The 15,151-nt window shown below is 41.9% G+C and overlaps 1 protein-coding gene across 1 annotated transcript in view; it reads right to left on the bottom strand.

Annotated features, from left to right (window-relative positions):
• The window catches only part of LOC122165700, a 74,702-nt gene that overhangs the window by 24,626 nt on the left and 34,925 nt on the right, over nucleotides 1-15,151 (bottom strand). The window contains exons 20-24 of the mRNA XM_042828958.1: nucleotides 14,134-14,183; nucleotides 12,769-12,942; nucleotides 7,669-7,786; nucleotides 6,251-6,413; nucleotides 3,587-3,725 (exon numbers count right to left, since the gene is read on the bottom strand). Coding sequence (XP_042684892.1) covers nucleotides 3,587-3,725; nucleotides 6,251-6,413; nucleotides 7,669-7,786; nucleotides 12,769-12,942; nucleotides 14,134-14,183 — 644 coding nt within the window. The remainder of the gene's footprint in view (nucleotides 1-3,586; nucleotides 3,726-6,250; nucleotides 6,414-7,668; nucleotides 7,787-12,768; nucleotides 12,943-14,133; nucleotides 14,184-15,151) is intronic.

Raw genomic sequence — 15,151 nt, 5'->3', positions numbered from 1 at the left:
AGAAAATGGAAACTAATTGCACATACAATATGAACAAACTGCTGTAGGGAATATGCTTCAGCAATAGGTTGGACGAGATGATCTCCAGAGGTCCCTTCCAACCCCCCATGATCTTGTGCAATAACGATGAAGAATAGGACAGACTGCATTTTTTTATACTTCCTTTTAAAGCACAGTTCCTCATGTGAGGAAAGGTTTTCCCTTACCAATTGTCCTTACAGTATTTTAATCAGGAAAAAATAGAAACAAAAGCACAAGAGTGTTTTATCTCTGTGTGAGTGTCCAGAAAAATCCTTAGTCTGTAAATACATACAGCTACTGGGCAATTTCACTGGATAGCACAAGTGAGGTCACACTGAGTGAGAGCAACAGTCCCTCCAGCCCAGAATCCTGCCTCCCAAAGTGAGTTCACGAGAAGGATGCAAAAATCAAAACAAGCATATGCTGCATTTCCCACAGATATTCTTTAAAAAATTGTAGCTCACACATTTCCTCAGCCAGAGGTAAATAACTTCTGAATGTTTAATAGCCATTGGTAGATTTCTCCACAAGCCTGTGCAGTCTCACTCTGAGTCCTATGAACTTTTACCATTGTGTCCTGTAGCAAGAAATCCCACAGTCTAATTACAAGCCATCTGCAAGAGCTTTGCTCAGAAACAGCTATCTGTTGTTCACCTTTGATGCACCTTACACTAAAGAAGACCATGAAGCAATCTTTGTTCCTCATGTGCATTCGACTCATGGTTTTACAGAGCTCCACCTCAGCTGTCCTACTTATTCCATGCAGTTCTGAATCTTTGATCATCTCTGTGGCCTTCCTAAGTTCTCTGTCCTTTGTGTCCTCTGTTACAGGGCACCAGAAGTGCACAGCCTCATCAACATTTATTTATTCAGCGATTTAGTGTTCTTATTTTCACTCTCCATATATTTCCTAAATTGAATTGATTTCTTTCTTTTTTTTTTTTTTGTTGTTGTTGTTGTTGTTGTTGCTATTGCGCTGAAATTCTGACAGAACTATCTATCACAACTCTGAGATTTCATCACGGTGTGGTAATGATCAAGTCAGAGACTGTCATTTTACATTTTGGGAATGCATTTTTTCCCCAGGTGCATCATTTTATGCTTAATGACACACAGTGTTCCATCTATTTTATTTTTGCAGTCACTTAGTTTTGTAAGGTCCTTCTTCAGTCAGCCCTTGCCCTGGGCATCCTGGATATCTCTGTGTTATGCACACACAGTATCACCTCAGCCTCAGTCTTGATTTCATGTCATTCTTGCCTGCACAACATAGTGGTCATATTTTTTTAACCATAGAATCTTTTGAGTTGGAAGGGACTCTTTTAGGACATCTAGTCCAACTCCCCTGCAATGAACAGGAACATCTACAGATAATTAAGGTTGCTCAGTGCCCTGTCCAGCCTGACTGTGAATGCCTCCAGGGATGAAACATCCTCCACCTCCCTCAGCAACTTGTTCCAGTGCCTCACCACTCTTACTGTAAAAAAAGCTTATTCCATATGTCCAAATTAAATATCTTCTCTTTTAGTTTGAAACCATTTCTCCTTGTTACATAACCACTGACCCTGCTCAAGAGTCTGTCCTTTCTTATAGCTCCTCTCTAGATATTGAAAGGCCACTATCATGTCTCCCCAGAGCCTACTCTTCTCCAGATTGAACAGCCTCAACTCTCTCAGTCTGTCCTAGTAGGAATGGTGTTCCATCCCTTGGATCATTTGTGTGGCCCTCCTCTGGATGTGCTCCAGCAGGTCTATGTTTCTCCTGTACTGAGAACTCCACATCTGAACACAGTACTCCAGGTATGGTCTCACCTGAGCAGAGAGGGGCAGGATCACCTTCCTCAACCTGCTGGCCATGCTTCTTTTGATGCAGCCCAGGATACAATTGGCTTTCTGGGCTATGAGGATACATGGCTGGTTCATGTCCAGCTTGCCATATACCAGTATCCCCAAAGCCCATCCACAACTACAGCCACAAGTCTATGGGACCTGGTGAGATGCACTCCACAGTCCTGATGGAACTGGCTAATGTAGTTGCCAAGCCATTCTCAGTGATATCTGAAAATTTGTGGCAATCAGGTGAAGTCCCTGGTGACTGGAAAAAAGGCAACATCACATCAATTTTTAAGAAGGATAAAAAGAACGATCCCAGGAACTACTGACCTGTCAGTCTCACCTCTGTGTCAGGAAAGATCATGAAGCAGATCCTCCTGGAAGCTATGCTAAGGCACATGGAAGGCAGGGAGGTAACAGTGGAGAACCAGCATGGCTTCACTAAAAGCAAATCCTGCTTGGCTAACCTAGTGGTTTTCTATGCAGATGTAACTACATCAATGGACAAGGGAAGAGCCACTGATGTCATCTGTCTAGACTTCAGAAAGTCCTTTGACATGGTATTCCACAACATCTTTCTTTCCAAACTGGAAAGATACGGATTTGATGGGTGGACCATTCAATGGATGAAGAACTGGCTGCAGGATCAAGTCCAGAGAATAGTGGACAATGGTCAATGTCTGGATGGAGATCAGTGATGAGTGGTGTCAGGAGTCAGTTCTGACATTAACAGTGAGGTTGAGTACACCATCAGCAAGTTTGCTGATGACACCAAGCTATGAGAGGTGGTTGACAAGCCTGAGAGATGGGATGCCATTCAGAGTGACCTAGACAGGCTTGAGTAGTTGTGTGTTTGAAACAAGAGTTATTATTTATCTTAATGTGTCCAGAAACATTGTTCCTGAAAATGTCCTGAGTCATTTTTCATCTAGCCCATCACAGTTCACAGTCACTTTTATTTTCTTCTTTGGAATGATACTTCCGTTTCATTAAGGATACTTCTTTCTTGCTTTAAGGATCTGTTTAATCTTGCTGCTTAGCAATGTCAGCATCCTCCTACTCTTTCTTAAGTCTTTCTTTACATGTGGTGCACATTTCTTGAGTACCTCCAGAATGTCTCCAGAGTCTCCATGCCATCTGTAAGAATTTAACTCCTCCAGCTTATACTTTATTTCTTCATCAAGTTGTTTGGGTTTTTTTGTTTGTTTGTTTTTGTTATTTCCCTTTTTGAAGCTGATCTCAGCTATGATGATACGTATTTGGCTTTCACTATTCTTTCAAGGATGCTTCTTGCAAACATGCTCTTAGAGAACAGTTCTTTAGCTGTAGCAACTTGAACTAGGTCATGCATGTTATCCAGAACCAAGTCCAGGAGTTGTTTCCCTTCTGGTGGACTCCCTCACCTGGCTGTAGATGCCGACACCCCTAATTTAGTAAACTATGAATCACAACATAAAGGTGCTGTAATGATCAGATAGTAGGACAGCTATACTTGGACATGGTGTATTGAGATCCCTCAGTGAAGCGTTTAAGGATTCTCACTAATTTTGATGAATGCCAGGAATTACATTTCTACCCATCATACTCAGAGTGGATTTCAGGGACAAAATTTATATTAATCTTTCCTACTTTATTTTTTTCTTCCCTGTAAACAACAAAAAAAAATCTCTCTAAAAAAAAAAAAAAAAAAAAAAAAAGTGCCGTATCTATTTCCAGCAAGCTGTAATCCCTACCGTAGTCGATGCCTGATTGCTGCATCAAACTGTAGAAACATTACATCTCTGTGAGCAGCTAGCAGCTGGGCTACTTCGCTGGGATCCTGAGGATTCTTGAGGCTGTCAATCATTCTCTGTATCTCTTGCAGTTCAGTCCCTGCAGTCCAAGAGCAGTAGATTTATCAGATAAGGTGTCAGGAAAGGCACATGAAAACACCACAGTGCTGTAAATGCTTTTTCCACCCAGATATTTTGCATCCCATTATTTCCTGCTTTTTTTTTTCCTGCAGACAGAAGATGAATGGACTTACATCCTCCCTAGCTCTATAAAAACAGGCTTTAAAATAGAGATTATGGTGGGTGGAGAAATATGAAGATGTACTAAGGCCATGGAGGAAAAGGCATAAAAATTAAAAGTTACAATTATCTCAAACAGTTCTTTTATTATCTTTGCCAATTAAAAAGTCAATTATTAAATGCCAACAAGGCCAGTGGTACATTTCATCCTATTGGTCATCATATCAAGACTAAATTTATCAACAGGAGCAGAATCAGATCCTAAGATGGCATTTTACATACTCAAAAGACCCAAATTAGTAATTACTGGATAAGGAATGTCAGGGCAGCTTTTCCAACTACTCTCAATAAAATGGTTTTGTAGTTCAATCCTGCAAGCTGATGAATATTTTTCTGCTGAGGTGCTGAAGTTTTGGGTTCTCTTTAAGCTTAACAAACTTCCCAAAGGAGTAGGCCTCCCTTAGTCAATATTCCCACTGGAGCACCCATTCTCACTTGCTGTACACAAAATGTGAGCACGGTGCTGGACTGCCTCCCAAAGCACATCCACCACAAAAATGATTTAACATCCAAGCAGCTGCTACAGAAACCCAACATTCTTTCTGTGCAGGATACAGAAGCTGCCATAAATTAAGTAAGTTAAATGTTCTGATCTGGGAGAGAGGGAGAATATTCCTGAACAACAGCAACAAAAAAGATATTTTGTCCAGGAGCAACATAGTTAAATTCTATCTACAAAAATCCAATAGAAGAGGCAGCATAGTTCTGAGGACTCCATCACTGCATGTATTTTCTGTTTTAAAAGCAAGGTACACATTAAATACGTCTGAAATTCAAGTACCTTGCATATAATATTCCTCCTATATTTGATTACGTGTTTTCTCATTGCTCACTGCGCTCAGCCTTCTGTATTGTTTGAAAGCTCGTTAAACATGCTAATTTACATGAGCTTTCTCACCCATACACAAATGAAGTTACTAATACTCACTTAATGGTGCAATGAACACACACTACAGAACAGGCAGTGCTTTTTGTTGAAAATAAGCCCACTTCAAAATCACTCACAAGCGTGGTATTAAAATAAAAGCTACATAACAAGTGTTTATGATTCACTGAGTCCTTTCTTCCCCTCCCTAAAGAAATTTCAGGATGTATTCAGAGCTGATAATAAAAATCTTGCTCACAAAAAAAAAAAAAAAAAGGAAAATAATAAAAAAAAAAGAGTGGAGGCAGTAAAAGACAAAGTAGAGCATTTACATATGTTTCTCAATTCTTGTATAATTTTGTATCTTTACCAAATCGCCATGATTAATTTCTCATCTTCAAAAGGATGCCAGGACAGAAGGGAAGCTGTGTAGGTGTAGGTTTTACCCCTGAATTGTGCCTGAGCAATGGCAAATCCGCAGACATAGGAATGTAAGCATTCCTAGTGGTATAGCAGCAGCCCAGCCCTGCATCACACACACACACACACACACACACACACAGAGCAAGAACTGTACATAACGCGTATGTTGTGAAATTCCCACTCACTGCACTGCAGGAATAATCCAGGGGCTGAAAACAACAAATGCCACAACAAAGAGCACTTCAACTTCTGGGCCAGCATTCTCTCCTGTAACTTCAGTTGCCTATTTATCAGACGTCAAGTTTAGCTGCATTCCTGCAACATTAAGTAGAGGAATACAGGCAGCTACAAGGAGGGCTTTTCCCGTTCACTGTAAACACATCTTAGCTTGGGATGAGCAACTGCTCTAAAGGTGTGTCCAGAGAAGGTGTCCTGTGATAGCAGGGGCACCCAGCGAGTAGTCAGACATCACAGCTACATACCCAGCCAGTAACGTGAAGCTAAGCACATCCCACTCCTGCACTGCCCTTAAACATGAACTATTATTAGGTGATCTGGTACTGTTTCCGCACAAAATGATGTTTGTGCAGGATGACATGCACCACATCTGTTTCAGCCTTTGGAAAGAGAATCAAGTGACAGATTTACTAATGGAACCAAAGACAGCTTTTTTTTAATCTGCTGGTTAAGACAAAATCCCCACAAGCTGACCAGATGGCTTAACAGAAAATTGCAAGAGGAGGAAGAGCAATTTTTGGACTATATTTTCTGTTCCCTTCTGGAGCAGAAGTCACAAACCTGGTAGGTATGCTGCTTTTCTGTAAGATTGCGACAGATCTGTGCACGGACTTTCAAAATGACACTCCTTCATCAGAAAAATGGAGCAGGAAGGGGAAAAAACAGAATGGAATTTTGTCTTAAGCCTTCTGTTAACATCAGTCTCACACTTCCTTTGTTCCTTTCTCATCCGCAGCATTTCACCCTCATTCTGCAGATTTGGAGAAATCTACCTTGAACAAGCAGTACCTGCTACTTACCAATCCTTCCAATCCCTCCCCAGTCTGGAGTCAGAGGCTCTGGGTTTAAGGCACAAAAAGAGCTTGGTGAATTTCCTAACTGAGCAAAAGCCAGGAGATAGGCAACGACATCATGAAATGCACCAACAATTTGCAGGCTTAGGCGGAGAGCTTTGAGAGCAGCCTGCAACCAAGACACACACGCAAAGAAAAAACCATTCAGATGATTGGCCTTCAAAAAATACATTAAAGTAGGAAATATTTTTGAGCAAGTGTGATTTTGCTGTCAGCTGTATCACTTGGACTGCAGTCCTAGAGATGGATACACCTAGATCCAGATAACAGGATCTTTGCTGAAGAACTAATTTTTACATCCCATCTACTTTCCACTAGTGAGGAAGGAATGGGAGCACTAATGGATGCTGCTACTCAGACACATTTGTCCCCTGGCTACAACAGCTGTCACAAAGTGATACTTCTCAGGATGGTCCCCAAGACAGAGGTTTGTGACTGCAGCCCTAATTCAAGCTGGATGATCTGCATGGCCTCTCAGTCCCAAAGATCAGCGTCAAGTGCAGGGTTTAATTTAGGCTCAGGGTAGTGCTCACATCTGTCAGTGTACCATCTGGTGTCACAGCCTCTGGTTTAGAAACTGCTACCCCGGTGCCTCACAATAGTCTTTTTCACTGTTTATTTCTCTCCAAACAGCTTCCTTTTGCTGGAGGCAGAAAAGATAGCATTAGGAAAATGCATACTGTTTCCTTCCCCTCACTAGAGTCTTCCCTGCAGCATGGCCATGGTAAGCCCAGGGACCTCCTTCTCCCTTTCCTGTTTCCTCAGACTGAGAGAAGGAGGTAGAGAAAAGTAAAAGCACACAAAGGTCATGATCTGTCACTTCTATATATGAGGGGACAAATATTAGAATAGCTCAGCAGGAAGGCACCCACAAAGATCATTCAGTCCAACTGCCTGACCACTCCAGGACTAACAAAAGTTACAAATCAAATGTCTCTTGAGCACAGACAGGCACAGGGTATCACCCATCTCTCTAGGCAGTCTGTTCCAATGTTTGACCACTTTCATGGTAAAGAAATGTTTCCTAATGCTTAGTCTGGTCCTCTTCTGGCACACCTTTGTACCCTTCCCATCCTGCCATTGGTACCAGGAAGCAGAGCTCAGCACCTCCCTCTGCTTCCCCTCCTCAGAGAGCTGCAGATAGGAGTGAGGTTCCCTCTAAACCAAAAGGACAAAAGGTCTCTCCTTCCTGGCAGGCATTCCTCATTAGCTCTCTTCATCACTGGCACATCCTAGCTGCACCCAGATCAAAAACAGACATATTTCTCCACCTCCAATGACAAGAAGTACTGTAATGCATGTGTAAAGATGTGAATGGTCTACCAACAAGAAAAAAATCTCTTTTACCATTAGCAAATACTGACCTTCTCTGAAAGCATCTTGAACATAATCAGCACTTCAGTAGGGTGAGGGATGAACCACAAATTAAGGAAGGTGCATCCATCTGGGGACAGCAAATAGTGTGGTCGAGGATGGAAGAATCTGAGTGATTGCAAGAAGGAAGAGATGCTTAGCATTTTGAAACTCCATTTCTCCTTGACACTTCCCAGAAACATGTATTTTTTAAGTTTGATGAAGCTGTTACTTGGACATAGGATTTGCCTCTAAGTTTTAGAGCAGGTGTGTTTTACATTATTTAACTTTGATGTGTAAAATACAAGCTAAAGGTTGGACCTAAAAAAACTGCTGAATTCAACAGAAATTTTCTTTGGTTTTACAACCAAGTTATAAAACACCTCAGTTGAGAAATTCTACAGCAGCACTTTTGAGTTAAGCTCAGCCACCTACTCCAGTGGCCCTTGTGTATCAAAACAGTACTGATTACTGAAAATTGACAAGAAAAGATCAGGCATGCAGAGATGCACCACAATATGCTCTGGAAGGGACATCATCTCAGATGGGAGCCCAATGACAGCTCCTCCAAAGACCTAGCTACTCCATCCAAGGCACCAAGAAGCCCCAGTCCTCATAAATCCCAGGAGATGTGAATTGCATTCAGCACCTGTGGGAAGCAGACACAGGTTTGGAAGAATTGCCCCCTTGCTCTTTAATGCAAGAGGCAAAGAAGCAGAGTGCAGTTGTTTTACCTTATTTCCCCAACTTTGTCGTCTTCAAAATTAAAAAACATTGATTTATCAGAGCCAGGCCCCTTCCCACCATGTCAAAGAAAATTAGTCTCCAAAGAGTGACCAACACATCTAATTCATAAAGCTGGGATGTGAGCTGCTCCGTGTAGGGCACTCAGAGCCTCTTACCCAGGAACGCGCTTCAGCTCTGCAGAATGGGAGACAGATAAGGCAAAGCAGCAGGCATACAGATAGATACTAGATAATTGTATTAAAAAAATAATGTGCAGTTACTAGTAGGCAGCCAGTCTTCTTTTTTTTTTTTCCCAGAAGATATTCAAATACATTTATTGTAGGAATAATGTACTCCCCTGTTATAATATACAAGGTGTCATTTCTTGTACATGAGGTACAGTGTGCAGTCAGTACATTCTGAAATAAGACATAAATTCAGCCTGGAAATTAAGCTCAGCTTGTTCTGAAGTGAGTTTTACAGGGTTTTAAATCTTGATATATGTATTTTTTTCTTTTGTCTGCGAAAAGCAAAGCTGAATGCCAAAAAAATAGACCTTTGGTTTAGATGGGATGGAGGAACAAAAGGTTAAATACCTTGTGTTGTAAGCACGGAAATTATATTTGGGCAGGGCTTGTTTGACCAGCTGCCTCTCACTAATTTTTGCAGAACAATGGTAAGCACAAACTGCACAGAAGGAAACTGCAAGTGACGCTTTTCAGAGTGAGAGCAGCACTCACACTGTATAGCTTTGTTTCCTCCTCCTGACATCACAGCCTGTGAACAACACCAGAAGAGAGAGCAAACACAGATGCAGAAGCACACACACTGCCCAGATGCGTTCTGTCTTTACAGATTTGAGGGGACAAGGGCTAGAGTCTGTCATAACTGCCATGCTGCTCCAGCACACTGTGCTGATTACACACGTGGCTAATTTCCAGCCACAGCTGCAACGGAGCCCAGTGATGTGTGGCCCTGGCACCTTGTTTCTCCAGGAGGAAAATAAGGACATCTCATAGCATCAATGTGAACATGGGTGCTGCCAACCCCAGCACCACTAGACTAGATATTAAGAAGAAATTCTTTACTGTGAGGGTGGTGAGATAGTGGAACAGGTTGCCAGTGAGGCTGTGGATGCCCCTTCCCTTGAAGCATTTAAGGCCAGGTTGGATGGGGCTGTGAGCAACCTAGTATAGAGGGAGGTGTCCCTGCCTGAGCAAGGGGATTGGAACCAGACGATCTTAAGGGTCCCTTCCAACCCAAACCATCTCTCAGGAGAACACAACATAATCCTAGCCTAAAAACCAAACCCAAGATATGCTATATTTGGTCACACAGATCCTATAGCATCTAAAAGTGTACGGCTAAGAACAGTGACCTAGTTGTTCGAGTTTTTTAATGCCAACCTAGGAACAAAGAAAAAGGCTGGGGGAAGGGAAGGACAGGATGGTACTGCCACACAAAAACCACAGCACCACGTTTTCCTCTTTCTTCCTGCTTCTCACAGTTACCTCTAGGACAGCACCTGCTGAAGGACTCTTTCATTACCTTCTGTATGATACGACCTGCACTGCACCTGAGTGCTCCTGCCCTTTTCTCAATTCTGCTCACGCAGGGTTTCCTGGTGAGGGTGGGCACAAGGCAGGTGCCCACAGCCCCCCCTCATCCCACTGCATCTGGGCTCTGCAGCGAGAGGTGGCAGAATCGGCAGGACAAGGGGCTTCATCTGGCCAAACGCAGGTGCTTATCATATGAGCACCTACCTTTACCATATGAGTTGCTGGAGAGAGCCAGAGGCATTGCTAGGACACAATTCATATGGATCTTAAACAGGTCAGGTGCATGACTCATCCTTTTAAACCACCTGTAGACACTCTGGGGAGCCTTATCAAAAACAGGCATCTTAAGTTAAATAGGCTCTTCTGGAACAGTTCTGTCGATATTAATGAACTTCAGGCTTTTGAAAATGTATAGATATGCAAATAGATTTTCATTATAAATATTTCTATTCTCATTTCTTCTGCATCTTTTCCAGAATCTGTCCTTCCCTTTGCTCTTTATTCCATTATTCTTTTTTTCCCACCGTTCTTCTTCTTCCCCCCATCAGTCTGCCTCCACCACTGCACTGAACAACCATCCTGCAGACCACATCCACATTTCTCCCACCCATCTGCTGCTCCTTCCCACTGGGAGGGATGGAGAGCACATGACCTGCTCCAAGTGGCCAGCAGCCACAGATGCAGACAGCGCTGAGGATTGCTTAGAAGATAAGAAAGCAATTGAATTAACATCCTACTGCAACGTTCTAAATGCAGGCAAGATGGAAGCTAAATTTCTGCTTTCATTATAACAAATTGACAGTTGCTGTCTACACAATGCTTCTTAGCTCTTGCTAAACAGCAACAGAAAATGAAACATTAACCAGTAGTAACTGATAAGGCAAGGATGAAAAAAGTACAGAAGGGTTGAGAAGGCAAGATCCACTTTTAATTAAAGCCTCTCCTACTGCTCCCTGCAGCTAAGATGACTTTCTTCTAGCACAAATGCCCATTTCTGAGCTTCCCAGGAAAGGAGTGAGGCTGAGCCAGGGGCGTGTTGCAGCCATATCCACACCAGCTGCTTTCCAAGCACTTCCATTTTAACTGCCTCCAGTAGGTAGGGGTTTGCATTTCACTCGTGTTACAAGTTAAAATACTGGTATTGCACTTTTTGAAGAACTGTAGAAGTATAATCCTGTAAAGTATTCCAGTGCATTGAGCCATTTACTTGCTGATGAAAAGTTACAGGACCAAGAAACACAAGCCACTCTCTGATAAGAGTACATGATGTTGGATATCCCACCAGAGGCAGTGTTCCTCCATTCCTTCTCTGTTGCAGGACGGATACATCTGAGATGCACTATAACCTTCTTTGCTAGATGTCCCAGGTGTAGCAGGTAGCACAAAGACTGTAGGAGTTGTAGGTATTCTTAGACATTAAAGGTAAAGGCTATAGATCTACAGGTTCTGCAGCCAAACTCAGCTTCTCTCAGCTGAGAGAACTCAGCTCTCAGCAAATAAGTCATGTTTGATTTAGCCCTTGCTAATAAACTAGGTTAGAGAACAAAACAGCTGCTGTGACAAGGAACCTCTCTTGGTTCCAGCTCCCAAATGAGTTCCGAGAAGTGCGACCATGAACTGTCACCCCGAACTGTGTGAATGCACTGGGTGTGAGGGGTAGCCTGAGCTTGGAACATAGTAAAATAGTTTGCTTCTAGGATTACTGTAATGTCTTGGTACCATGTTCAGAGAAAGCTCCTTCTAAAACTAATTGTCTTTTATATGGCCTATGTACAACTTTCTGTGATTGTATGCAAAATGCTGTTGAGCTGAAAAGCTTTTGAGGACATCTGAGGTGGGAGTACAAAATGCAGTGACTTAGACAATATGTAATGAAAGTAGGAAAATAATAGAAACAAAAGACCCACATCTCAAGATTGTGGTGGGGCTACTCCCCAGCAACTAGAAACCTGAGCTACCTAAGGCTGGTATATATCCAAAAACCTACAACTGAGATGGAGTTAAACAACAGAGAGATGTCAACAATCCTGTGGTGATTACAGGGTTGAACCATACTTTATGACTTGTTTGGCTTGTAACCACATTCCCAAGCTTTATTATCAGAACTAAAGCTCTTGATTGAACATTAACAAATATTCTTTTCTGTGCTTGCAACTGAGCCTCTCAATTGCTGGGGAGAAGATGAATAAGAGCAAAACCAGTGTACTGGGTGACTACTTTCACATCCCAAATCATCTGCTGGCTGGTGCTAACTTGGTCATCTCAGAGGCTGACATACAGTCAGCAAAAGGGCTTGCTTAAGTTTTGAGGAAGGAGATCCTTGTAACATGGCCAAACAAACGTCTCTTTTGAAAGCAGCAGACGATTTAGGGTCACACCCTTGTCTCCAGTGCACTCTTCCTCTCCCTAACTTCTGACAAGTCACATGCCTGTTACTGACTTACTAACAGTTTTCAGTTCAGTCTTAAATAAAGAAAAGATTAAAGGACAGGACAATAACTTCAATACATATACTTAATCACTGAAGCAGAGGATTTCCATCCTGAAAATGCAGTCCTCTACTTGTTTCCTATAAAATACAGTTTTGGGACTAGAGGCAAGAACATCTCTGAGGTTTTCCTCCTTTGTATGCCAGCTTTTGCAGGAGACTGACTGTGCACATTCTCTGTACATCTAAACTGCTTGCAGCCTGGCAGAACACACTGCTCAGAGCACCCTTAGGCTATCATTCCCCATACAAACATGTAGTCATTCACATTTGCTAAGTAATATGCACTGATTGAGGGCCATGGCCCCCAGAAACACATTTTCAAAGATGACACAAACCTGGGATCAGCTGCAAAGTTTTCCTTTGACTCTTGCTCTTTTCTTCCTTGAGAGAGTCCAATTATAAAGTACTTGTCTCTGACAACAGGGAAATCATCTAAGAGGCTTCTTAGGCTATTGTAGAACGCAATGAGCTGACCTCGCAGGGCGTGCTGGGACACACGCTGATTCATCCTAAAAAGGTGTAACATATGATTAAAATACACAGTATTGTGCAGGGCATCACCTTCCCAAATAAGTACTGTCTTTGTTGAACCTAACACCTTTCTGTAAGGACATCCCTTACAACTTCTCTGCTAAAAATTACAGCCTATGTTTCTTCCATAGTAAGAAAACTAGAGGGATAAAAATCAGTTTCTTCCATAGTGAGACAACTAAAGGGATAAAAATCACTAAAGTGGCATTTAGGACCCAAATAAAATTTTGGCTTGTCATCAGACTAATGTCTTTACAATGCTCTAGAAGCATCCACAAATTAATACGTCAACTGCTTTGTGGTAGCTATTGCTTACATAACAATAAGGAAGCTGAAGCAGGAAGGAGAAAAGCAATCTGATGAGTTAATTGCAGAACTGCAATTAGACGTTGTGACTCTGAGTCAGATTTCACAATCACTCAGGCAGCACTGAAAGCCCAGCCCTGGCTGAACACTACCTCCAGACTGACCTGATCAGCCTTACCTACATCTTGGATAAGCTGTACCAGGGTTGGAGGTGGCCTGCCCAGTTTGGTCCACGCTTGTGAAACCAAAGGGTGAGCTGCAGAATTTCCCTTTCCCATATTGTACAATTTTATTGTGCAATAGACATGTCTTACAAATCCAAGAGTCTACCTTATTTGCCAAACATACTGAAACAGCTGCCCTACTTGCAGCTTGTTCCAGGGCTCCTTGGAAAAACTCTATCTGAAACTCTACTTTCTTCCAAGTTGTTTTACAGAGCAGATGAAAATCACAGGACAGTACATCAACACTATTCCATTCTCTTATCCACTGTGGATAATTTTCATTAATTTTGACAATATTTCATGGCCTTTCTGCACTTGACTCACTCCTAGTAAACAGCCCCTTCCCTTCATAAAGAAAGTAAGTGGCATATTTCCTCCTCATCCAGCAATTCATCTTGTACTGCCTGTAACATGATCACTAAACACTCTAAGTGTTTTAATTTTCCTTAATTTGCAGAATGGCCTACAGGTCTATTCATAATATTCTGAAAAGAAAGTTCATATTATCCACATGAAACAGAAAGCCCCAGCACAAGAGTTATGTTTAAAACATGATGTGTTTGCATGGATATGTCTATACCAGATATAAATTGATTGTATGCTAGATATACAGTAATTTTCTATATCAGATATACTTACTTAAGGCAATATTCAGCAATAATGTCTCTTTTCAGTTGCAGAATTTCATCCTATAATGAGACAATATTTTCAAGTAGGACTTAGATGTGCTGGAAATCTAACAAAGCTCAAACTACTTGTTACATTACAACATTACAGATATCTCAGCATTATAATTCCAAAACTGCAAGGAGGATAAATGTTGAGAAATATTTCAACCAGAATGACAGATAAAGCCTACATTTAAGGCAGTCTTGTAAATAAATCCAGAATTATTTTATTCACGTCTGGTTTGCCTAATTTTGTTCAAAATTTGTGTAACATTTCCCAAAAGAGTTTGCAGCTACCAGTTATTTCCTCATACACACATCTTGCCTACCGAGTTGGCAAGGAGGTTGTGACAACATTGAACTTCTGTTGACATTCAAAGGTCTGTGCAGAGAGTTTGCTTTTTACTAACTATTAAGTTCTTAATGACCACATCTAATCTAATGTACTCAGCAAAAGATACAGAATCACAAGCAGCTTAATTCAGGATCCATGTATTCACCTTTATCTAGGCACTGGATAAAGAGTGCAAAAGGCCATATCTCTGCCTGTCATGGTATTTATATAATTTTCTATGACTCTCAATTTCTTCTAAAATAGAATGATTATTTTTAAAAAGCTGCTAGAAATAGTTATGGTAGTAAGCCTTCCTCATGCAGTGTCTGTCTCTAGTTAGAACCACTGTTGGGTGATTTGTGCATAAAAGCCAAGAACAGTTCTGTACCCAGTATAACTATAGTCACAGAATCACAGAATCATTGAATCACAGAATGGCCAGGGTTGGAAGGGACCTCAAGGATCATGAAGCTCCAACCCCCCTGCCACACGCAGGGCCACCAACCTCCCCATTTAACACCAGACCAGGCTGCCCAGGGCCCCATCCAACCTGGCCTTGAACACCTCCAGGGATGGAGCGTTCACAACCTCTATGGGCAGCCTGTTCCAGCACCTCACCACTCTGTAAAGAATTTCCCTGACATCCAACCTAAAT

Source organism: Centrocercus urophasianus, unplaced genomic scaffold (genome assembly GCF_019232065.1).
Source record: "Centrocercus urophasianus isolate 14NV4802_14NV808 unplaced genomic scaffold, USGS_Curo_1.0 seq_10, whole genome shotgun sequence".
In the NCBI taxonomy this organism is placed as follows: Eukaryota; Metazoa; Chordata; class Aves; order Galliformes; family Phasianidae; genus Centrocercus; species Centrocercus urophasianus.
This window is presented reverse-complemented; position numbering and strand designations above follow the sequence as displayed.